We start from the raw sequence: 26,789 nt of genomic DNA, 5'->3' as shown, positions 1-26,789 counted from the left end.
AACACTCTGTTTGCTTCTTTCACGGCACTTATCACAGTTTGTAAGTATTTTCCTGACATTTATTTTTTTCCAAGTCTCCCATTAAACTTCAAACTATGAGAGGGGGAAAAACCCCATGTGTGCTGTTCACATTTATTTCTCTACTACCCTGTTAGTACCTGGAGCATAGTAGAAATTCAATAAAAGGTTGTTGAATAAATGGGTAAACAAATGATGAATGCAGGAATGAATGAGTAGAATTAGCACAAAATTAGCTATAGGTCCCATTCAACCCATACCCCGCCATTCCTGTTTGTATGTAAGATCCTTCAGAAATAGGTCAAGATAAAATGTGTATTGTGGTGAAGCTTTGCAATGCAGGATGAAGCAGCAGTGACTAGACATTAATGATGTGCATTTTTATTCAATAAGGCAAAATGCAGAACAGCCACCAGTAGGTAATTAGAGGAATAAGACCTTCAAGAGTGCTCATATGCCATAATTAATTGAAAAATCTGCTTACTGTTACCGGGAGCATAAATGCCAAGATTTGGTATTCAACTTGGTCTATATGCATGAAAGATCAAGAGAATTAGCAGCAGTGTTTGTTCAGGTATGCCTTCTTTTAATTCATATCAATCAAGTTCTAGAACAATTTGGACATACGCTGAAATGTTATCAAGGACCTTCTTTGGGTAGTGACATTTCCTTGATTCTCCAAATTTTCAGTAATAAGCCTGCATTATTTTATTTATTTTTTTTTTAATTTTTTTTTCAACGTTTATTTATTTTTGGGACAGAGAGAGACAGAGCATGAACGGGGGAGGGGCAGAGAGAGAGGGAGACACAGAATTGGAAACAGGCTCCAGGCTCTGAGCCATCAGCCCAGAGCCTGACGCGGGGCTCGAACTCACGGACCGTGAGATCGTGACCTGGCTGAAGTCGGACGCTCAACCGACTGCGCCACCCAGGCGCCCCAGCCTGCATTATTTTAAAAATCAGAAAAACAACAAAACCTTAAGAAAGGATTCCTAGGAAGGAAATCAATTTATTGTGTGTATCAGCTGAGGCCCTATAATTTTTCAAACATTTTGGTCCTTAGACTCATGAATTGTTAGAGTAGGTAGAAATCTTGCAACATCATCTCATAAAGCTCCCTCATGTTTCACGGGTACATTTTTGACTACACAGTGTCCCTCCCCCTCTAGTGTGATTCTAACAAAACTGTCAATCATGGGGATGGGGGATGGAGGGGAGTGTGGAGAGACTGAAAAACAAGATCCATGCTAAATAATCAGAGTAATTTAGATCATTTCCCTGGAAGCAGTAACTAATCTGGCAGTGTTCACATGACTCAAGAGCCCATTTAAATTACTTATGCTTGGGAGAGGATCATTCTCTTTGTCTTAGCCCTCATGTCAAGGAAAGACTTGGGTTTGGAATGATTATTCAAACCTTGTGTAACAGATGTGCCTGGCCCAACTCCTTGGACTTTTCAGAAAAAGCGTTAAACTAATTAATAACCCTTTTGGCTGAAGGTTTGAATTTACTTTCTGTCACACACATCAGAAAGAATTCTTAATAAATAGCCACCCATGACAAACACTATTTGTTTATTTTATTTTATTTTATTTTAATTTAATTTAATTTTATTTTATTTTATTTCATTTAAGAAAGGTAGACTGCCATATTCAGTGCCTCATTTGGATGTTTCTGGAGTTTTGAAAGCTTGCCTATATTATGTTCTTCTGCAAATGGACATTGAGGGCTTGATTAGAGGTTCTAACAGGGGAGCCTGGCTACTCATATATCCTTGACTGAAGAATGATTTTCCCCTATGGGTGTGGTCGTTCTCTTTGATCAAGCACACAGCTTTGGGAGGTATGCACATGCAGCAGTTAGGAAAGAAGGGGACACCTGTCTAGACAGCCAGAGCAGCCAAGTCAATCCTCTCATGAATGGGGCCATGGATGTCCCAGCCAGATCATACTCTCAACCTGTCCCCTTTATTAAGTCTCCAAGCAAGATGACTCCAACACATTCCTGGGTCTCCTATTCCAATGATTTTTTTTGTTTTTCTAATAATGAGAGTAAAAAAAAAAAAAAATCATTCCTTATGTTCAAATTAAACTTTCTGCTATAATTTTAAGTTAAAGACTTCTGCCTCCACCTGAGATAGAGTAACAAGAGTTAGATTTATCTGCCTACTGAAATGACAACAACAACAACAAACAGACCAAATATATGAAACAGATTAGTCACTGGATGTTAGGCAGTGAAGGACAGTGATTGCTGAGATGGCTAACTAATAAGGTGAGCCCTATAACTGCCACAGATGAACTTAAAAGAATTTACAGTCTGCAGCCTAAGAAGGGGGACGCCAGATAGAGCCTGACAGACTCTGTGAATTGAGGGTCTGGAGAAAAGAAGGGAGCTGGAGCTGGCAAGACAGGGTACCAAAAAAGGAGAAAACTGCACAGTGAGTGGTCTGTAGAAGGTCCTTCTTGGGCATCCAGCACAATATTGAGCAGCAAATACATTTAAGGAAACTACACGCTGCTGGGGAAAAACCATCTGGAAGGATCGAAGAACAGTGCCCAGTGCTCACACAAGACTGTGAATAGTTCCTATTCCTACCAGGCAAAGGGGAAAACACATAACTCATGGCACACTGGGGAAAGTTCCCAGGGAAGCCATGCTTCGGTAGTAGGGAATAAATAGTCCTAGACTGAGCACAACTCTGAGCCCACCAAAAAACATCACAAAACAAGAGCCAAAAAGATCTATTTCAGAGTAGCTTAATTGCATCCCAGAACAAAGTTGAAGGATATTTATAGGGATATAAAAAATAATCAGCACTAAACAGGATAAAATTCACAATGTTTGGAACCTAATCCAAGATCATCAGATATGTAAAGAAGAAAATATGACCCACAATGAGAAGATTAATCAATCAATAGAAACTGACCCAGAGCTAACACAGATAGTAGAACAAGCAGAGAAGGACATTAATAATGCTTCAATAAGCATTTATTGTAACTATTCCAATATGTTCAAAAGTTATGTAGAGACATGGAGAATATTTTAAAAAGACCCAAATGGAACTTCAGGGGATGAAAACCATAAGGTCTAAGAGGTGAAATACACTCCATGGCACCCAGAGTAGATTAGACATTTCAGAGGGAAAGATTAGTGAACTTCAAGACATAGCAATAGAAATTATCCAAAATGACACACAGGATGTAAAAAGAATCCCTCCTCTCTTCTGCGCCCCCAAATGAAAAAAGAATCAGTGAGCTGCAGGATAATTACAGGCAGCCTAAAATGTAGGTAGTTGGAGTCTCCAGAAGAAACATTAGAGACAGGGGTGTGGATAGAAAATATATTCTTTTAAATGAAGAAATAATGGCTTAAAATTTTCCAACTTCAGTAAAAATTGTAAACCCATGGATGAAAAGAGCTCAATGAAACCCAAGCACAACAAAAACAAAACAAAACCCATGAAGAAAATGACACCAAGACATATCACAATGAAATTGCTTAAAAACAACGATAAAGGGTAAAGCTTTAAAATATCCAGAGAATTACAGGTTACATACAGAGGAACAAAAATAAGAATTAGAGCAGGATTTGGTGGGAGGAGCCAAGATGGAGGAACACCATGGAAATTTTTTGTGAGTCTTGTGCCCATGAAATACAGCCGGACCAACACTAAACCATCCTGCACACCTAGAAAAATGATCTGAGGATTCACACAACGATCTGCACAACCTGAACCACAGAACTCAGTGGGTATGCGGCGCAGAGGGTAAACTGAGGGAGAGAGAAGCCGCGGAGGGCAGGGAGCCAATTTTGTGTTCAGAGAGAGGACAGAGACGGGGGTGGGAGGGATAAAGGAAAAGCACGCCCCCAAAAAGCAGCTGGAGAGAAAGTGGAAAAGTGTAAACAGCCGCAGGACCAAACTAAAAAGGGAGAAAGGAGAGGGTTTAACTTCCATTAAGGCTGTAAACAGGGAGGGCAGAATCTGAAATGCCGCAGCTCCATACCTGGCGGTGCTCTGGTGGGAAGGGTGAATCCCCAGGAGCAGAGTGGGGTCCGGGCGGTCCTCGGGCCACACGGGACAGGCGGTTCCCTTGCTGGGAGGACATCTGGCGGAGACTGTGGCTGCCCACAGTCACAGAGACCCCAGCAGACCCCAGAGAACAACCACATTCGCTGGTGCTGGAACAGGGTCCTTGTGGGTGAAGCCTGATGCCAGATGTGCGTTGTGATTTTCCATAATCCCTGAAACGCTGCTGCTACACTGTCTCGCGAACTTTTTCTGGGGCGGGCTGGCACCTGGCCGCAGTCTCGGGACATCAGCAGTAGCACAGACCGCAAACGTTCCTGGGTGCAGCCGGCACACAGCCATTGTGTGAGACCCTCCGCAGAGGGGCAGAATGGGTCAAAGCCGGAGTCCCTCAAAGTTAGGGGTGGGGAAAAAAAAGCGGCGCCAGAAACAAAACTCAGGAGGGAGGTGCTGCCTGGGGCTTGGTCACAGACTGTGTAAAAACAGGGAGTGGACGGAGGCTGAAGACAAAGGATAGGTGCGCGATTGCCGATCCAGGAAAAGTTTCAATACCAGAGACTGGGTAGCTGAGTGACGCCATTTTAACCGCTCCCGCGCATGCGCATACACACCTACAAGCACCACAACAATCTACCCCAGTAGGCTACCAGCACCATCTAGTGGAGAAGGGAGCCATTACACTAAGCCCCGCCCAACTGGGCCAATCTCACTCTTCAGGAACATAAGTCTCTCCGCCTGCTTAGTTTATGGACTATAAAGTGCTTCATAGTTTGACTTCTAGGGGAAAATGAAGTAATTTCAGTCGTACTTCAATCTGTTCACCGGTCCAACTATTTAATTTTCTTTCTTTTTTTTTCTTTTTTCATTTTTCTCTTTTTTAATTCTTTTCTCTTTCTTGAATACAGAAAGAGAAAAAAATTTCATTTTTATTTTTAATTTTTACTAAAACTATCTTTCTTTAACTTTTTATACTATATTTTTTACTTTTGTGTAAATTTTTTCAGAACATTTCATCCTAAAGCAGCGAACTATACATTCTTCTCCAGTGTACATGGAATGTTCTCCAGAATAGACCACATACTGGGACACAAATCAGCCCTCAACAGGTACAAAATGGTCAAGATCATACTGTGCATATTTTTCAGATTACAACGTTATGAAACTTGAAATCAACCACAAGAAAAAATTTGTAAAGGTAACAAATACTTGGAAACTAAAGAACATCCTACTAAAGAATGAATGGGCTAACCAAGAAGTTACAGACAAAATTAAAAAGTTCATGGAAGCCAATGAAAATGGTAACACCACAACCCAAAACCTCTGGGATGCAGCAAAGGCTGTCATAAGAGGGAAGTATATAGCAATCCAGGCCTTACTAAAGAAGGAAGAAAAGTCTCAGATACACAACCTAACCTTATGCCTTAAAGAGCTGGAAAAAGAACAGCAAATAAAACCCAAAACCAGCAGAAGACAGGAAATAATAAAGATTAGAGCAGAAATTAATGCTATCAAAATCAAAAAAACAGTAGAACAAACAGATGAATGAAACCAGAAGCTAGTTCTTTGAAAGAATTAACAAAATTGATAAACCACTAGCCAGTTTGATCAAAAAGAAAAAGGAAAAGACCTAAATAAATCAAGAATGAAAGAGGAGATATCACAACCAACACAGCAGAAATAAACACAATTAGAGAATATTATGAACAATTATAGGCCAATAAAATGGGAAATCTGGAAGAAATAAATTCCTAGAAACATATACACCACCAAAACTGAAACAGGAGGAAATAGAAAATTTGAACAGACCCATAACCAGTAAGGAAATCGAATTAGTAATCAAAAATCTCCCAAAAAACAAGAGTCCAGGGCCAGATGGCTTTCCCTGGGAATTCTATCTACCAAACATTTAAGGAAGAGTTAACACCTATTCTCTTGAAGCTGTTCCAAAACATAGAAATGGAAGGAAAACTTCCAAACTCTTTCTATGAGGCCAGCATTACCTTGATTCCAAAACCCGACAGAGACCCCACTAAAAAGGAGAACTACAGACCATTGCCCTGATGAACATGGATGCACAGATCCTCAATAAGATATTAGCCAGTTAGATCCAACCATACATTCAAAAAATTATTCACCACTACCAAGTGAGATTTATACCTGGGATGCAGGGCTGGTTCAATATCCACAAAACAATCAGTGTGATTCATCACATCAATAAAAGAAAGGACAAGAACCATATGATCCTCTCAATAGATGCAGAGAAAGCATTTGAAAAAATACAGCATCCTTTCTTGATAAAAACCCTCAAGAAAGTAGGGATAGAAGGCTCATACTTTAAGATCATAAAAGCCATATACAAAAGATCCAGTGCTAATATCATCCTCAGTGGGGAAAAACTGAGAGCTTTCCCCCTAAGGTCAGGAACAAGACAGGGATGTCCACCCTCACCACTGTTATTCAACATAGTATTGGAAGTCTTAGCCTCTGCCATCAGACAACACAAAGAAATAAAAGGCATCCAAATTGGCCAGGAGGAGGTCAATCTTTCACTCTTCGCAGCTGACATGATACTCTATATGGAAAACCCAAAAGATTCCACCAAAAAACTGCTAGGACTGATTCATGAATTCAGCAAAGTTGCAGGTTATAAAATCAATGCACAGATATCGGTTGCATTCCTATACACCAACAATGAAGCAACAGAAAGAGAAATCAAAGAATCGATCCCATTTACAATTGCACCAAAAACCATAAAATACCTAGGAATAAATCTAACCAAAGAGGTGAAAAATCTATACACTGAAAACTATAGAAAGCTTATGAAAGAACTTGAAGAAGACACAAAAAAATGGAAAAAGATTCCATGCTCCTGGATAGGAAGAACAAATATTGTTAAAATGTTGATACTACCCAAAGCAATCTACATATTCAGTGCAATCCCTATCAAAATAACATTAGCATTCTTCACAGAGCTAGAACAAATAATCCTAAAATTTGTATGGAACCAGAAAAGACCCCGAATAGCCAAAGCAATCTTGAAAAAGAAAACCAAAGCAGGAGGCATCATAATCCCAGACTTCAAGCTACACTACAAAGCTGTAATCATCAAGACAGTATGGTACTGGCACAAGAACAGACACTCAGATCAATGGAACAGAATAGAGAACCCAGAAATGGACCCACAAACGTATGGCCAACTAATCTTTGACAAAGCAGAAAAGAATATCCAATGGAATAAAGACAGTCTCTTCAGCAGGTTGTGCTGGGAAAACTGGACAGCGACATGCAGAAGAATAAACCTGGACCACTTTCTTACACCATACACAAAAATAAACTCAAAATGGATGAAAGACCTAAATATAAGACAGGAAGCCATCAAAATCCTTGAGGAGAAAGCAGGCAAAAACCTCTTTGATCTTGGCCGCAGCAACTTCTTACTCAACACGTCTCCAGAGGCAAGGGAAACAAAAGCAAAAATGAGCTACTGGGACCTCATCAAAATAAAAAGCTTCTGCATGGCGAAGGAAACAATCAGCAAAACTAAAAGGCAACCAACAGAATGCGGGAAGATATTTGCAAATGACATATCAGATAAAGGGTTAGTATCCAAAATCTATAAAGAACTTACCAGACTCAATACCCAAAAAACAAAAAATCCAGTGAAGAAATGGGCAAAAGACATGAATAGACACTTCAAAGAAGACATCCAGCTGGCCAACTGACACATGAAAAAATGCTCAACATCACTCATCATCAGGGAAATACAAATCAAAACCACAAGGAGATAACACCTTACACCTGTCAGAACGGCTAACATTAACAACTCAGGCAACAACAGATGTTGGCGAGGATGCGGAGAAAGAAGATCTCTTTTGCATTGTTGGTGGGAATGCAAGCTGGCACAGCCACTCTGGAAAACAGTATGGAGGTTCCTCAAAAAACTAAAAATAGAACTACCCTACGACCCAGCAATTGCACTACTAGGCATTTATCCACGGGATACAGGTGTGCTGTTTCAAAGGGACACATGCACCCTCATGTTTATAGCAGCACTATCAACAATAGCCAAAGTATGGAAAGAGCCCAAATGTCCATCAATGAATGAAGGGATAAAGAAGGTGTGGTATATATATACAATGGAGTATTACTCGGCAATCAAAAAGAATGAAATCTTGCCATTTGCAACTACGTGGATGGAACTGGAGGGTATTATGCTAAGTGAAATTAGTCAGTCAGAAAAAGAAAAAAATCATATGACTTCACTCATATGAGGACTTTAAGAGACAAAACAGATGAACATAAGGGAAGGGAAACAAAAATAATATAAAAACAGGGAGGGGGACAAAACAGAAGAGACTCATAAATACGGAGAACAGAGGGTTCCTGGAGGGGTTGAGGGAGGGGGGATGGGCTAAATGAGTAAGGGGCGTTAAGGAATCTACTCCTGAAATCATTGTTGCACTATATGCTAACTAACTTGGATGTAAATTAAAACAATAAAATTTTTAAAAAATAAAATAAAATAATAAAAAGAATTAGAGCAGGATTCTAAAAACTTAAAAATAATAATAATAAAAGGAATTATAGCAGATTTCTTCTTGAAAATGTTGAGAGCAGGAAGACGATGGAGCAATGTCTTGAAAGAACTGCATTGAAAGAAAGCCTGTGGGGGCGCCTGGGTGGCGCAGTCGGTTAAGCGTCCGACTTCAGCCAGGTCACGATCTCGCGGTCCGTGAGTTCGAGCCCCGCGTCAGGCTCTGGGCTGATGGCTCAGAGCCTGGAGCCTGTTTCCGATTCTGTGTCTCCCTCTCTCTCTGCCCCTCCCCCGTTCATGCTCTGTCTCTCTCTGTCCCAAAAATAAATAAAAACGTTGAAAAAAAAATTAAAAAAAAAAGAAAGCCTGTGAACCTGGAACTTTTTACTCAGTAAAAACATTTCAAAACAAGGGCCACATAAAGATGTTTCAGTCATAGGAAGACTGTAAGAGTTCATGTCCAACAGACTTGCACTATGGGAAGTGAGAGGAAGTCCTCTTTGTGGAAGGAAATTGATACTGGACGGAAATCTGGAGCTACACAAAGGCACGAGGATCACCGGAACTGATAAAGCCATGAGCAAACACGTAAGATTCATTTTCTTACTATTTAAGTTTTAAGTTGCTCTTCCTTCACTTGGGTCTCAACGACCTCCAACACTTCATTAAAGCCCTTCCTATAAGTGAAGATGAGTCACATAGTCTTTTACGCATCTCTCCTAATTCACATCCCCATTTCCATGGACTTTCATTCTCATGGTCTCGCTCTCTGAACCACTAGGACTTGTGCTTTTCCCTCTTCTAGCTTCTCCCCACCTTCTTGAGCTATGTAACGAAATGTCCAGAACAAGTATCATTCATACCAATAAAGCCATTAAGTGGCTTGTCTGCCACCTGTTCCACTAAAGGGCTTTTGATTGCTTATGAAAACTTGCACATTATCCTTGTCCTGGAAACTTGTGCTGCATATTGGCATATTAAAGTTTTAAATAAATGAAAAGGTCGGGGAGCCTGGGTGGCTCAGTCGGTTGAGCATCCAACTTCAGCTCGGGTCATCATCTCACAGTTTGTGGGTTTGAGCCCCTCATCGGGCTCTGTGCTGACAGCTCTGAGCCCAGAGCCTGCTTCGGATTCTGTGTGTCTCCTTCTCTCTCTGCCCCTCTGCAACTTGTGCTCTGTCTCTCTATGTCTCTCAAAAAATAAATAAACGTAAAAATTTTTTTTTCAAATAAATGAAAAGATCATTACTAAGGCAACCTAAGTAATTCATCCCAGCATTTCCTCCAACTTACTGACTACAGGATCCTCAGAATGCAATTTGAAAATTATTGATCCCATTCAATGTCCTCAGTTTATAGATGAGAAAACTAAAGTCCCAAAAAGTAAAGTAATTTGCCCAAGATCACACAGGTTGTTAAAGCAGAGACTAATACTTAAGTCTTCTGCCGGAAGCCCAGTGTCCTTTCCTCAGCACTTCATCCAGAAACCTTGGGAATCTTGAAAACTTCCTTAGGAATGTCCTGTCCTTCCAAGACGAACCTCATAGCCTTCAACTTGGCCTTTCGCTGTCAAGTTTCTTTCCCAGCACAAAACTCTGCAACTCTAGGACTCAGTGGATGCCTGAGCACTTGGACAGAAATCAAATCTTCAGATCATAAGCCTCTGCAGGGACAGCAAGCTGGTTGTGAAAGTGCCATCTGAAAAGACAATGCTGTGCATTCTCGGAGGTGACAATTCTACTTGGAATTGGCAGCCATTTCTCTGTCATCACTTAGTCATTTTCCTGTTCACTCAGAAGGCAGCCCTGGCTGTGCTGGGAGTGACAGATGCTCTGGGGAGCAGAGCCCGGCCCATCCTACCCAACCGGCCCCGCTTTAAGCAAAGGCTGAGTGAAAGGGGCAGATGTGGAGCCAGACTATTTTGACAGGGGATTGATTTCTCCCCCTTCTCCCCAAAAGCCTTTTTTTCCCCTCTCCTTATGTTTGGATGAATTCTTCCTATTCTCAACGAAAAGCGAAGAGGTACAGCAAGAAATCATTCCCCAGGGCTTGGGGAGACACGTGGGAGAAAAGGCACAAAAAGGAAACCTCAAAGGTTTTCAGCGCTGGAAATGGTTAGTGATCAGATCCACCCTGATTGGCTCATCCCACTGGGCACTACGTATGATTAAGGTAAGGGAAAGGTGGACTGATGTTAGTTTTTTTTTTTAAAGCTCTCTGCTATTGGAGCTTGATAGAAAATTCATTTCAAAGAGGCTTCTGATCCTCTGGTTGGGAAAAAATAACCTAACAAACATGTTTGCTTATAAATGTGAAGTCCCCTTGGAATAGCTAACCCAGATGAGAAGAAGAGTAGACAAAACAACCGAAATCAGGATCTCGAAGAGATGTCAGCCCTCCTGGGCTCGCCGCATTCATAACAGCCAAGGTGTGTAACAAGCGGATTCTTACCACGTGGTCTATACATACAATGGAATATTATTCAGCCTTAAAACAGAAGAAAATCCTGCCATATGTGGCAACATGGATGAACTGTGAGCACATTATGTTAAGTGAAATAAGGCAGCGCCAGAAAGCCAAACGCTGCACAATTCCACTTACATAAGGAATCTAAAATAGCCAAACTCCTAGAAGCAGAGACAGGAGTGGTGGTTGCCACGGGCTCGTGGGAGGGGAAGTTGGGCATCATTAATCACCGGGTATGAAGTTTCCGTTCTGCAAGATCAAGTTCGAAAGTTCTGTCTCACAACGTTGGGCCGATCTTTAGCAGTTATGTGTTGTACATTAAAAATTTTGTTAGGGGCGCCTGGGTGGCGCAGTCAGTTAAGCGTCCGACTTCAGCCAGGTCACTATCTCGCGGTCCGTGAGTTCGAGCCCCGCGTCAGGCTCTGGGCTGATGGCTCAGAGCCTGGAGCCTGTTTCCAATTCTGTGTCTCCCTCTCTCTCTGCCCCTCCCCCGTTCATGCTCTGTCTCTCTCTATCCCAAAAATAAATAAACGTTGAAAAAAAAAATTTTTTTTTTAAATAAAAAAATAAAAAAAAAAATTTGTTAGAAGGCAGAGCTCGTGTTAAATGTTCATTCCACAGGGCCAAGGAAGGAAGCTCAGCCGGTGAAAAAGTTCCTGGGGTAGAAATGGGGCCACGATGATAGCACCGCTGTCACCCCTAACCTCAGGGGAAGCCCACAATGTGCCACATCTTTTGTTAGCAGTGTTTCGGGGGCTTTAAAGCACTTTTCAGGGGGAGGGGGAGAGACGAGCGATAGGGAAGAAGATGCTCGTGTGGTGGAAAGGCCAACATGATCAAACAATGCATGTGACAGGATTCGTAGACTGAGTTTATTCTCTTCCTTTTTTTTTTTTTTTAATGTCTATTTATTTTTGAGAGAGAGAAAGCACACGCCAGGGAGGGGAGGGGCAGAGAGAGGGAAACAGGAGATCTGAAGAGGGCTCCAAACTGACAGCAGTGAGCCCGATGTGGGGCTTGAACTCAGGAACCATGAGATCATGACCTGAGCCGAAATCAGACGCTTAACCGACTGAGCCAGTCAGGCGTCCCTAGGCTGAGTTTATTCTTGCAGCGAATGAAAGATTGAGCACAGAGAGCTGGCAGTAACCTGCTCAAAAAATAAGATCTCATTTAAACCTCACACCCAGGCTATGAAGAATCATTATTCCTATTTTACAGACGGGAAACCAGAATTGGACAGGTATACTGGGTTGCCTAAGCTCACTCAGCCCTTTCTGGAGACTGGCAGAACCAGGCTGCATAACTTGCTCTGACCCACTCCGGCTCATGTGCTCCTGACCAGTCTGCTTTTGATAAAACTTGCACACCCCTGAACTTAATTCTGGATCCCTTGATGGTAGGGCAGTGTGACGTATTTATTTTGTAGTGCTCTCCCACTGCCTGAAATCCAGCAGGTGGGTACTCAATATGTATAGGCTAAATTGCAATACCCAACCCCCCCCCCCAAATTAAATCCTACAAATTATCGTGGAGAATATTTTCCATAGAGATCAGAAGTTAATTAATTTGCCTGCGATTACATAGCTGGAATGTGACCCAGGTGTGCCTCAATAAAACATTTACTGAGGACCCTCAGCCAACCTCCTAGTGGCCCTGTCAGGGCATCTCAAATCTCCACAGCTTGCACACCTGTTCAAGCCAAGGTGAAAGGTCCCTGAGGAGGAGCAGAGGAATGTCACTGACTCTCCATGGGCAGAGAATGTCCTGCCAATTCTTTTCCACCGAGGGTAGGATCCCAGAGTCAGGGCAGAACAGCAGGCAATGGGAGGCTGGGTGAAGGGAGAAATCAATAAAGGAGTCAATCATTCATCCAAAAAAAAAAAAAAAAAAAAAAAAAGCTTTGCACACAGACTGTGAATGATAAAGCTTCCCAGCTTCAGGAAATTGATTCTGGCAAAAGATCTTTGTTCAGCTCGATTCTCTTTGTTCCCATAGGGATCTCTTGGTGATAACAAAAGCTCTGCGTGTCTGGAGGAAACAGGAAACAACAATAATTGTTTTGTTTGCACAAATGCAAAGTGGATGTCTAGTCATCTGGAACCAGAAATAAATTTGATTTGAGTATCAAAAATAAGAAGTGCCCTTCTACGTGCCAGCATGCCCGGGAGGTGCAGGGCTCTGGCTCTCCTGCGAGTTGCTTTCTGCCTGGGTGTGTGTGGGGTTGATGATGTCACAGCATTTCAGCCTCCTCACCTGCTGCCACCATGGGTAGCAGGTGAAGGAGGCAACGGGTATCTATCATATACTCTGACTGTAAAACTTTTACATACAGTACCTCATGCATCTTCTAACAGCCACATGAGACTGGCATGATTTCCTATCCCCGTTTTACTCAAGGGGAAATTAGGCTTTCCAGAGTATAACTGACTTGCGCTGGCTCATAGAGCTAAGTGTCAGTGCCTGGATTCCAACCCAGCTTCAGTGTATTCCTGAGCCCATGTTCTTCCCACCTTACCGAGGTGACCACAGTGCCTTGGACCCAGACAGCTGCTTTCTAATTTCAGTTCCCCTCCTGAGTACTGGTGTGAACTAAACAAATCACTTCCCCACTCAGGGCCTCAGTTTCATCATTTGCAAAAAGATGTTGACTTCAAACTTGCCAGTCAACACTTCCTTTTAACAGTCTGTGGTTTTATTATCCTAAGTGGTCACTGCTGACTTTTTGAATGAGACACCTGTTTCCTTCATCCCTCTAGTCCCTTCATATTGAACTGAGAGGGTCCATCGTGCACCAAGCCCCAAGGGAAAGCTTACTTACAAGTTGTGATTGCCGGAGAAATTGAGGATTTCTTCCCAACTTCCTGCCACACCTACTGGAGATTGTTCTTTTCATGTGTATTAGCATCTGACAGTGTCTACTTGTTATTTTCGATATTGAATACTCATAAAATGTTTAAAGCATAAGTAATTATAATAAAGTTACATCCACATATCCACTACCCAATTTCAGAGAACATAACCTTCAACTCCAAAGACCCCACTGAACTCCTCCTCCATCCCATCTTTTGAGAAATGACCACTCGTCTAATTTTGTATTTATTATTCATTTGATTTTCTTTGTATTTTGCTGCTTCAGGCCCTTAAAAATATAGTTTAATTTTACATGTTATTGAACCTTCTGCAAATAAACTCACATCGCATGTGTTCTTCTGCAAATTAGATTTTTTTGGCCTAATAATATTTCCCTGGGAGTCATCCACATTGTTGCATATCGCTATTTTACGTATTCGGTAAGACCCTACTGGATGACTATTCCTAAATGTCTTTATCTAGTCTACTATTTATTCCAGATGCATGTTCAAGTGACGTCCTGGTTTGGGGCTATTATGAACACTTGGCAGTGACCTTCCTAGACAAGTCTCCTGATGCATGTGTATAGGAATTTGGCTGGGGTATATGTCTAAAGAATAGAGAAGCTGGGTCATAGTACGTACATTCTCAAATTTATCAGGTTATGCCATTTATTTCCAAAATGGCGACCTTCCACCAGGAATGAAGGAAACTTTGTGCTTTTCCTCCTGTTTCCCAGTACGTACTTTTTTTTTTTTAACCAATGTTGTGTGACAAATGTTATCATTATGGTTTCATTTTGCATTTCCCTGATTATGAATAGTTTAACAATTATGGCCCATTTGCATTTCTTTTTCTGTGAAATGTCATGTCTTTGGCCACTTTTTCTAATGAGCTCTTTGTTTCTTACCACTGGTCTGAGTTCTTTATTCTGGATACTAATCTTTCTTCTGAATACTAATCAAGTGCCTTCTACATATCATGGCTAGGTTCACTTCCTTCATAATATCTTTTAGTAAACAGAAGTTGTTAGCCCTAGTGAATTGACTGATCCTTTCTTATACAGGTTTTTGTTTCCTTTTGTTTTGGAAGTCCTTCTTTGAGGAATTCCTCCTTGAGGGCATGAAGATATTATCCTAAACTGTCTTCTAGTATACTCTATACTTCCAGCATACTCTCCTACTTGGGTCTTTCACCTATTTGGAATGTTATTTCTATGTATGATGTGAGGTAGGGAAACAATTCATTAATTTCCTTGTAGATAACCAATTATCAGCCTCACTTATTAAATATGTGCACATTTGTTCTTGAGCTATCCTCGTCTCTTTTTATGAGTTAATTTGTATATCCTTGTGCCAATGCTTCTACAGCTGCTGTGATAAATCTTGTTATCTGGCAGGGGGAAAAATGCCCCTCTCTCATGTCCTTCTTCAGACTTGTCTGGACTGTTCATCCATAAGAATTTTATATTCAGATTGTCAAGCTCCATAAAAAGCCCTATTGGTATGCTGATTAAACTATGGGTCAATTTGAGGAGAATTGATATTTTTACATCTTATGTTCAACTTATTCTTGGGTTCTTGTTTGCATCTTTGTTCATGCATGTAATAGACCTGCAATTTTCTTTTATTGCATTAACCCCACTCTGCTCTTGGTATTCCTGTTTACAGTCACCTAAAAAAATGGAATTCTCTAATTTTCTATTCTCTGGATGTTTGTGTAAGATTGGAATTATCAGTATCTTGAGTGTTTAGTAGAACAAACTTGTAAAACTCTCTAGGTTATGCTGTTTTCTTTGAGGGGAGATGTTTCTTCAAATTATTAATTCAAATTCTTTGCTGGAAATAAGATTGTTCCCAGTTTGTATTTCTTCTTGGATCAGTTCTATTAAGTTGTAGTTTTCTAGGAATTTAACCATTTATCTAAGTGTTCACATTTACTGACAAATTTGTTCATATCTTCCTGTTACCTGTTTACTCTTCACAGCTTCAGTAATTTGCCATTCCTAATTTTTTTATGCCTTCCCTACTTAGTCTTGATTCTGAATGATGTCAAATAACCAACTTTGGCTGTGTTGGTCTCTTTTATATTTCATCAAGTTTTGCTTGTTATTTCCTTTCATGGGCAGAGGAAAGGGTGTGCTCCTGTTTTATCTATATTTATGACATAGATATTTGAATTCATTTTTAATGTGTGCATTTTAGACCTAAAAGGAAAAAAAAAATCCCATACCTCTAGACCTGCTTTAATTACACTCTACAAGCTGTTTGTGGTATATAATTGCTCTATTTTTTTTCCTCAAATTTTTACAGATTCTTCATGAATAACTTAAAATTTATTTTGTATTAATTTAAACAAAAATTTTTTAATGTTTATTTATTTTTGAGAGAGACAGAGATGGAATGCGAGTGGGTTAGGGGCAGAGAGAGAGAGGGAGACACAGAATCCGAAGCAGGCTCCAGGCTCTGAGCTGTCAGCACAGAGCCCGACGCGGGGCTCGAACTCACGAACTGTCAGATCATGACCTGAGCTGAAGTCGCTCAACCGACTGAGCCACCTGGGCGCCCCTGTATTAATTTTTAATGTAAGGGTTTTTCAATAACTTTTTTGCAAAGTGCTATTTAATTCTACACATAATCATTTTTTCGACAAGTATTAAGCACTCATACATGCCAGGTATTGTTCTAGGTGTTTGGGTTCCCTCAGTGAACAAAATCGACCAAAAATTCATGGCTTTCTGGAATTCATGCTCTGTTGTCAATTGTTGGCAATGTCTCAATGCTTAAACAAAATGTGTATTCTTCATTTGTTCAGTGCAGCTGTTTTATAATATGACCGTTAGATCAACACTGCTTTTCCTATTACTCAAATTATGTATATCTTTACTTTTTTTTTTGCCTGCTTATATATCAATTTTTAAATGTTTATTTATTTGAGAGAGAGAGAGAGAGAGAGAGAGAGGCAGAGAGAGCAGGAGAGAGAGAAGCCCAAGCAGGCTCTGCACTGTCACTGCAGAGCCTGAAGTCAGGCTTGATCCCATGAAGTATGAGATCGTGACCTGAGCTGAAATCAGGAGTCAGATGCTTAACTTACCAAGCCACCCAGTTGCCCCTATAGCATTTCTAAGAGAGGCATGTTAGAATTTCCAGGTGTATTTGTGAATTCATCTATTTTTCTTGTTTCTAATTACCACCATAGGAGGCTTATCCTTTTAGAAGACAAGAAAACTGATTTTCAAAATAAGAAACATGTCTTATCTCATGAAGTTTGTAAAGATGGAGCCAGGATTCTAATTTAGCTGTCTCAATTAGGACAATATTGTATTATTGTCATTTGTCTTGTCTAATATCCTCATCCAGCAGCAACATATCAATCTCTCCCCATTTTTAGAAATTTCCTCTCCCATACTTTAACCAAATTCTTAATCAGAGTTCTCTGCTTCCCGGCCAGCAGTGACTATGCCCAGGACCAGCCATTATAGTATCTTAAGCCACACAACCTAACCCAGGCCAATAAGAGGCTTCTCTCTGGAGACAGACATATCTGTCTTTGCCATATTGCTATCTAATAGTTACTCAGTTACTAGCCGCGTCTGAGTGTATCAAGGTACCTAGTCAGAATATGTCTTGTGGTTAATTTTTGTTTTGCTGTTTGTCAAGGACATTCTTCTCCTATATATGATATTAATCTCATCTGAAGATGTTCTGAATGTCCTTATTTTTCATCTCCACAGCTATAGTACATACTCTTCCGTTTCTTACAGTTCAAAAAATAATTTTTAGTGCCATATGGAACATGCTGCATTGTTGGACAAAGCACGATTTAGAAAATCATTAAGCATTTCTACATGCCAGGAACTGTACCAGGAGGCACTGCAGATTCCGAATGGAGTAAGACAGAAGTCCAGTCTATAGGGCCACGGTGTAGTAGAGAAAGTCATGTTAAATATGTGGAATAAACACACTGAGTTACAGGAGCACAGGCAGTGGGGGCAGTTCACTCAGCAGCAGGCCCTCAGGGAAGGCTTCGCAGAGGAGGGGACACGTGAGTTGCATCTTTCAGTTAAACTGATCAAGAAAGTACAGTCCAGGGAAAGAGAAAAAAGCATGATTCTCCACACTGATATTAAACTGTCAGTGATTCGGAAAGGAATTTCTTTTCACTTATTTTCTTGCTCTTCTATTCTCATTTCTCACTGACACTCTAATCCGGGTTTATGAATATGTGGCACATAGGCTGCCCCACTCCCACTTACCCCATGGCAGCTATTTCTACCTGAACACAGAATCTTTTCCTTATGGAGTCGACTCAACATGATTAATAAAGTAGAAATAGGCCCTCATCATTAATAAAAGAGAGTGGATATGAGAGAAACTTGCTGACCGTTTCTAATTTCGTGGAGTGGAGGAGACACGGAAAGGGTGGATCCGGAGGTGAGGCAACGAGGCCAGGTTCTACAATGTCACTTGGGCATTTTTTAAAGTTCCAAATCGTAGACCACACCGTAGACTGATCAAATCCCACCTCTGGGGGTGGGAGAAAGGATTCAGCAGTTCTGAAGCTCCCCAAGTAATTTCCAATGTGCACACAAGTTTGGGAATGACTGCCATAAAGGGGCTTTGTTAGAAAATGTCTAATTTGGATTTAAAGTCAGATCTAAAGGGTTGAAGAATGACCAAACTGCACTTCCTAGGGAGGATGTTTTAGGGCAAGAGGGAGGCCTCAGAATCTGGCCTTGTCAAGGAGCAGATACCAAGAGTGAAGACCCGAGGGGCGTGGCCAGTGTGCAGGGCATGGGCACCCAGGACAGAGCCAGAGATGTGAACTGTGCCCATAAAACTGAGCTGAAGGGCTGGCCTTCAGGCACCTTTTCTTTTTTTAAATCCCTTTTAATGGCCTAATGCCAAATCTACTTAAAAATGGCCATCTCTTGTTTTCATTTCTTTCTAGAAATGGCTGAGTACTAAAGCTCTAGGGCAATCAGCATAACAACTGAATGAGCTTAATTTCGCTACATTGAACTTTCTTTCAAGGTATTAAATTTGCATACAGAAAAAGCCCAGGTACTTACAAATCAATGAAATGATATTATGTTGAATTAAAAAGTACATGCCTGCGTAAACATAATACTTGGTAGCACTACCATTTATTTGAAAGTCATTTTGACAACACATTGCTTACTTAAAGTAATTAAAATTTTGAGCTAGAGATAATTGAGTACAGAGAATGTTCCTTTGAAAGCAGACCCAATATCAATTCCATCCTAATCTCTTTGCAAAAAAAAAAAAAAAAAAAAAAAAAAAAAAGAAAAGAAAAGAAAGAAAAATCTACCTTTTAATTACACTACAATGACTCAAAATCTTAACAGGAAAAAGTCTTCAACTTGAACATTCGCTCAGAATTTTAAAATCTCTCTCATGAGAGGAAAGGTAAAAGGAAAGAGTTTTCAAGACCTTTCTATACCTTAATGTCCCTTTCGACTCCAAATGTAAAACTGTATTTGTACTGATATAGTACTGTGAAATAAAGACCAATTCAAGAATGTAATGAAGTTTAAAAGCAGCTTCTCTTTTTCTGCATAGGGAACAATTTTACTGATTTCAATTAGAAGCTTCTAGTTGGGGAGAAGGAGAAAGGGAAGGCAGAAGAGAGAAACAGGTGATCCGTGACTCAAAGCTAGTTCTTAACTGCTCTCTAATAGAGGGAGAAGAGTGAAGATTTCTGGGGCCAAAGGTAATAAAGTGAAAAATGAAGTTTTAAAATCCACACACATCACTGAATTTATCCATTTTCTTCTAGACAAAGTAATTTTACAAAAAGAAGTTCGATTTTAAAGGATTTCACTTTTTCCATCTCTGAACTGAAAACAGTTTATGGCTTCAAAATATTTAAATGATCATAAGCCACCTGCTCAGCAGACACAATGTGTATTGATGTTCTGGTTAAAAACTACCTTATCTGTTCTTTGCTCCTTGCAAGTTCTGTTGAAAGCAATGCCCCCTAAAAGACAAAGAAGAGGCTCTACACAATTCAGTTTCCAATATAGGGACCCTCTAGCCTGTCGGGGTGGGATAAATGCTGTCAAGAACGGAGCGCCCTCTAGAGGCCAGTCATCTAAATAGTCTTTTGCAATCCATTAGAGCAGCAGTTCTCAAGTACGGCCCTTGGACCAACAGCATCAGCATTACTTGAGAAATGGTTAGAAATATAAATTCTGGGGACTCACCTGTTTAATGCCCCTTGAGTTATCTTATAAAGAACAGAAATTCATTTCTCATAGTTCTAGAGGCTGAAAGTCCAAGATCAAGGCTCCAGCTAATCCAATGTCTGATGAGAGTCCATTTCCTGGTTCACAGATGGCACCTTGTAGCTATACCCTCACAATGTGAAAAGGTCCAAGGGAGCTTTCTTGGAATTCTTTTACAGTGGCACTAATCCCATTCATGAGGGCTCCACCCTCATGATCTCATCACCTCCCAAGTGTCCCACCTCCTAATGCAATCACCTCGGGTGTCAGGATTTCAACATACGAGTTTTGGGGGGGACACAAACATTCAGACCATACAACCACCTCGGGTCCTCAGGTCAACTGAATCAGAAACCTCTGAGGCAGGGTGCAGCAATCGTTTTAACAAACCCTCCAGGTGATTCTGATGCCCACTCCATTTGAGAACGCTGCATTCCAATGAACACTCCCCCAAGATGTCAGAGAATGAAGGTGTCGCTTTGTAAATAAATTAATTGTACGGGCATGAGCTAAACTGTCTTTCCTACAGCCAACTAAATAAATAAATAAACAGACAAAGCTGATGCTTGTATCAAGCAAGAACATGGAGCTATAGTTTAGGAGATAGCATGAGACCAAACTATTGTTTAATGTACGAGAAAATGCTTTCAGCAGCTCTAAAGTTATCCCCAAACGATCGTTTTAAAGAATTATTGTGTCCCTTGATGTAAATGATAAAGTAATGTGAATCTGTAACAGCATAAATAGAAGAAGAGTATGGGTAACCCCAGTACCTACACTGCCACCAACAAAGAGGAGTAAGCAGTTTCACGGACCCGTGTTATATCCCTTCCCCATTATTCAGGACTGCAGTCTCCCACAAACGAGTTCGTGGTTATCTGACTACAGAGAATGAGGTTGAACATGTCAACAATCAAGGCAGAGATGAAAATAATAATTAAAAAAACCCACCTTCTATACTTTTCATGATCTTTTTTATTTAACATACATAGTACATGTAAAACAACTGGCATAAAATTCATAAAAATACAATACTTCTATGCAATATCACTTTATTCCTGATACATCCTTTCATGTTCTCCTTAGTATCATTGTTCTAGTTTAATACAATCCTTCTTCTGCTAAGCAGTTTTAGAGGCTTATCTCACAGAAATCCTGCCCCAACTTTGTTTGTTTCTTTTTTGTCACGGCAACGGCTATTTTTATCGCCTCTCTGCCCATCCTTACCTTCCTCACACTAAAGCAAAAATATTTTTAAATGCTAAAAATGAGTAAAATACTGAGCTTTAATACTGTTTTGTCATGTATATCGAAACTACTACTATTCTACTTTGCCATAAAAGATATTTATAATCTACAGCACCGGCTGCTACCAGATGTGACCAAGGCTGAGTGTGCAGTGCAGCCCAAGGCCTCTGTTCGAAACTCACTGGCTTGAAATATAATCATAGCTTGCTGGTGGAGTCACGTTAATAAATGCCATTACAAAAGGATTCTTTGGGGGTGGGGAAGAAAAAAAAAAAACAACTTGACCACTTTTAACTTTTCCCAGCATACGAAACAATCAAAACAGTACTTTCATGTTTTTCCTGTACAGAATCTCCAATCATTACATGGGAACTTATTGGGAAGGGAATTATCGGAGGGTGGGGAGGATAAAGAATGGCTTTAAAAGTACAATTTTTAAAAACCTGTAACCGCTGGAGGCACAAAACAGCCATATTTGGTGCAGAACAGTCACAGAGCGGAGCACGCTTCCCTCCTCCCTCCCACCGCGACCCTCAGCCACCTCGGCCTCAGGTGCCCTCTTGCCATTTTTCTGGATTGCTGCATCATTGCTCAAATTCTACTCCCAGTCCACAACTCCCCAGCTGCTTCCCTATTTTCTGAAACTGGCAAAAAGCCCAAGAAATAAAAGTCACCCAGCAAGCGAGGAGGAGGGGGCGGGCACCTGAAGACACTGGCACAGAAGCTCCGGCCGGAAGGAGGCTCCCCGGGAAGGCGGGCTCTGGGGCAGGCCGGGGGCTGCACGCTCGCCAGCCCAGGCTGTCCTTGCAGCTGTCTGCTCTAAGCAAGCTAGTGCTTCCCCCAGACCAGGCTCGTCCTTGGGCTCTGGTGAGAAGGCAGAAAGGGAACAGCTCTTCAGTGGCTCCCAGCAGTGGGCACCGGAAGCCATCCCTGAGGACTCAGGTCTCAAGGACAGTCCACAGTGAGGTTAATCTGCCTGCGGTTAATAAAGAGAACACTGTATAATTAAATGTGTAGTCCGTCAGAGTCATGGTTTGCTTAGAATTTAAAATCTTAAAACCGTTTCTCAGAACTATGAGGATTCGCTGTTTTGAAGAATCTCATTTCACACAAATTAACTTCTAAGAAACAAAAATTCATACTAGGAATTCGGAGCAGGTTGGGGACTCTTTCAAAATAAAAATAAATAGGAAGGGAAAAAAAATAAAGAGGAAGGCTGAATATATTCATTCCTTTGTACTGAAATGATAGTTTTGGGGGTCAAAATTATAACATAAGGCTTAAGGCTTTGTCTTACTAAAGACAGGCAATTTAAAAAGTAAAATATAAAAACTCCATTCACTTCTCGTTACTCATTTACTTTTCCGACAGAAAAATTAGTCACGTTTTATTGTATCTTAATAGTAAAAGAAAAACTACACATACTACATCTACTATTCCACTGTAAACTATGCCTACTCAAATGCACTACATTTGAGTCATTCAAAATAGTGGTTCTTAAAACTACAATTAAACATGAAAAATTCTGTAAATGGTTTAAAGGTATTAAAATATAAACATCTGAATAATACTAAAAATGAGAAACATACACAACTGCCATTAAATTTTTTTAACCAAGAATAAGTACTTTCTAAGCAACTAAATGAGTAAATAACACTTATTTGACAAAGAATGCTGGGAGAGTAAGCGGGAGAGAAGAAGAGAGAGCAGACACGCTGTCACATGGTTGGTGGTTAGAAGAATTTGGTCCTGACCACTAGGTCCAAGAATCTGGATTAGTAATGGGCAGAAAATGCTTCATTAACAAGAGCAACAAGACACAGCAGAACGTGGAGAAGTGAAATCAACAGATCATTCCACATAGCAAATACCCATGTCTGCCCCATCTGCTCTCACGGAAGTTGATGACAGGGGCCGACACGACTGAGGAGCTTATGACAATCACTGAAATGTCCAAAAGACGACAGCAAGAGGCAGAAAAAGAAGCAAGGGGCATCAATAGTCCATAAACTAAAATCAGCCCCTACATAGTTCAGAGCTCACGATACTTTCATATCATCCTTGCCATGAGCCATCATGTTTTTTACACGAGTAGCTTTGCTCGCTCACTTTAGAACAAATATTTAAGTCAGGTACAAACATATACTCATTTGCATAGCAAATTTTAAGGGGTGCATTGAAATAGTAACCAACTGATTAAGGTGTTAAGTATCTTTACAATCAGAACGACATTCAAATTGACCACACGAAATGTTTTCTATTTGAAAACAGTTACCTATAAAAGTTTTTGGGATTTGAATTAAAAACAAGGCATGAATTATTAGCAAAACATTAAAACCATTACTGATGTACTTCTCTGTAGGCAGCAGTCACTCTTCTATAACTTCTAAGACCTTGTAAACACTGTTCTGGAATACAGTGGTGAAGTGTGGCTTGGAATCCTTCACCAGGAGGTTACATAGGGGAGGTTTCCCAGCATTAGCAGGGTCTTCCACATCCCAGATTTCAGGCATACTGCACCCAGGCCTAGAAAAATTAACGTACAGATTAAAAATCAAAGTACATGATACACGGCAGATGAAGCAGAGCATACTTTTTCTATTCCTGCCCTCGTTTCATTTTTTCTATGTAAATTCACTTAGTTTAAAAAATCCTGTTATAGTTATCTATATTTATTTAAGCTGCCATAAATTCTCTTTAGAACAAGGTGAACGCATGAACGCAGCAAGTGGACTATAAAGAAGGAAACACACGTACAAAATACACGAATGCAGGTGGTGGGGTAAGACAGATCTTGCTTCAATTCTGCAACAGTTGGCTTAGCAAGGATGTGGTGTTGGAGAGCTCACAGTCTCTCTCCAGATTTGTCAAATGGGGAATAACCATGATGTGGGTATGGGTTATGAGGACTCAGAGAGAAAGACTGTACCTAGTTAGCACCGTGCCCAGAACACAGACAGAGGTAATATGTTATATTGACTTAAAAATTATAATTGGCAGATATGCTTAGTTCACATTTATGCAACTTCCCACTATTGTCTCCTAGAATGAGTCAACTTAAAGAAAACCCAGTGGTGTTCAGTTCAAGTCTTTAGATAAATGCACAATTAAATTTTATTTTTTTCACAATTAAATTTTAAAAGCAATATAGTTTATGAAGAACAGAAGTGAAATTGATATTATGTGGTATCAGTCCCAATAACTTCTGCAGATGGCTTTAACATTTATTTTAAATCTAAAGCAGTGTTACAGATATAACTGCTGGCTTTCACTAGGGTTCACAAATTTCTTTTTTCTTTTTGGCTTTTGTTACATTGAGGATTTTTATGTTATTATATTCCAAAATGTCAGTATTTTCTTTAGGACTTATGATTTCCATGTCTTGTTTAAGGAATCCTTCCCTATAACATATCATGAGAGTATGCATTGTGTTCTTCTGTGAAAGTTTTAGAGTCTGCTTTTCACAGCTAGACTTATAACTCATCTGGAATTAATCTTTCTGTATGGTGTGAGGCAGAGATTTAATTTTAATTTTTTCCATATAGATAGCCCAGCAACTCTAGGGACATTTTTATTTAAAGCAATTTTTTTTTAATGTTTATTGATTTTTGAGAGAGTGAGCAAGAGAGGGCAGGGAGAGAGGGAGACAGAGAATCTGAAGAAGGCTCTGAGCCATCAGTACAAAGCCCGATGAGGGGCTCGAACCCACAAACCATAAGATCATGACCTGAGCCAAAGTCTACACTCAACCGACTGAGCCACCCAGGTGTCCCATATGATTTATTATTTGTCAAATCCATCCTTACCCCTATCGATCAGTACCTGGCATACCACTTTCAAATCTATATTACCTGTTTTAAACTGGATGCAAGAACTATCTGGTGAAAGGTTGTTGAGAAAGAGGATAAACAAATGGCCTCTAAGTATCTCTACAGATCTCCTATTACTTCTATAGGAGATGTGCCTCCTTAATATAGAGAGATCAGGTGATGAAACTTAGCATGACCAATGATAGAACAAAGTGATCTCTACCTCCTGATGTGACTCAATAGAAAGTATACAACCCCTCTGATGTCATAATCTTGCCACAATTTGCCAAACTGAATCTAATCACAAGGAAGGAATTAGACAAATCCAGACATGGGACCTTTCCTCTAAGACAACTGGCTTGGACTCTGGGAAAATATCAACAAAAACAAAAAGGGCAAAAGGGAGTTCACAATCTCCTATGTGCTATTTGAGAAATTAAAACAAACAAACAAACAAAAACAGAAAAATACACAATACAGAATAATTATAGAGAACTGACAACAGCTTATGTTTTGTCATAGCTGCTTCACTTTAAGAGAAAGAAACATTTCCAACATGTCTTTTTAATCCCCAAGTGCAGCCCCGCTTCCCTACCTCTACTATGGGGCAAGCAGCACATGCCTTTTTCTTCTCAATAACATCTTTAATTTGAAACTGACTAATCATCCAAAAAGTGTCAAAATATAGGCCTATCAAAAATAAAAAAATGAAAGTCACTGTCACTTCCAAAGCCATTTTCTCAGAGGTGACCTGTGTAAACAATCCAGCATACATTCTGCTATACCCATTTAAATTTTTTTAAGTGCATTTATTTATTTTTGAGAGAGAGACAGATAGAGAGAGAGACAGATAGAGAGAGACAGACAGAGTGAGTGGGGCAGGGGCAGGGAGAGAGAGGGAGAGAGAATCCCAAGCAGGTTTCATACTATCAGCACAGAGCCTCATGTGGGGCTCGAACTCATGAACCGCAAGATCATGACCTGAGCTGAAACCAAGAATTGGACGCTTAACCGACTGAGCCACCCAGGCAACCCTCAGCTAGACCTTTTTAATCCAACTTCAGACACACACATACAAATATAGGAATGGACAGATTTATGTATATAGATGCTCCTGGGCTGCTTTTACAAACAAGAGATTATTCTGGAACTCCTCACTTAACAATAAAATGTGGCCATTTTCCTACCTCAGTACCTAAAGACCTACTTCATTCTTTTTTTTTAAATTTTTTTTTTTTCAACGTTTTTATTTTATTTTTGGGACAGAGAGAGACAGAGCATGAACGGGGGAGGGGCAGAGAGAGAAGGAGACACAGAATCGGAAACAGGCTCCAGGCTCCGAGCCATCAGCTCAGAGCCCGATGCGGGGCTCGAACTCACGGACCGCGAGATCGTGACCTGGCTGAAGTCGGACGCTTAACCGACTGCGCCACCCAGGCGCCCCCCTACTTCATTCTTTTTAATAGTTGCTAGTACACCTATTAATTAGCCACTCTTTTATGGGTAGATATTTTAATTGTTTCTCATTTTGCCATTATAAAATGACATTGATATAAACATTCTTGTGCCTATATCTTTCTGCAAG

The 26,789-nt window shown here is 40.4% G+C and overlaps 1 protein-coding gene across 8 annotated transcripts in view; it reads right to left on the bottom strand.

The window, feature by feature from the left end:
* Nucleotides 1-21,099: 21,099 nt before the first annotated feature.
* Nucleotides 21,100-26,789, bottom strand: part of DPY19L1 (dpy-19 like C-mannosyltransferase 1) — a 105,757-nt gene continuing 100,067 nt past the window's right edge. For 6 of the 8 annotated variants that reach the window (XM_086692766.1, XM_086692746.1, XM_086692762.1 and 3 more), the window contains one exon: nt 21,100-23,921. In XM_086692766.1, coding sequence (XP_086548892.1) covers nt 23,765-23,921 — 157 coding nt within the window. In that variant the 3' untranslated portion in view covers nt 21,100-23,764. The remainder of the gene's footprint in view (nt 23,922-26,789) is intronic. The other 2 variants (XM_086692751.1, XM_086692755.1) reach the window with 2 other exon arrangements.

Source organism: Puma concolor, chromosome A2 (assembly GCF_028749965.1).
Source record: "Puma concolor isolate L17-30 chromosome A2, mPumCon1.1.hap2, whole genome shotgun sequence".
NCBI lineage: Eukaryota > Metazoa > Chordata > Mammalia > Carnivora > Felidae > Puma > Puma concolor.
This window is presented reverse-complemented; position numbering and strand designations above follow the sequence as displayed.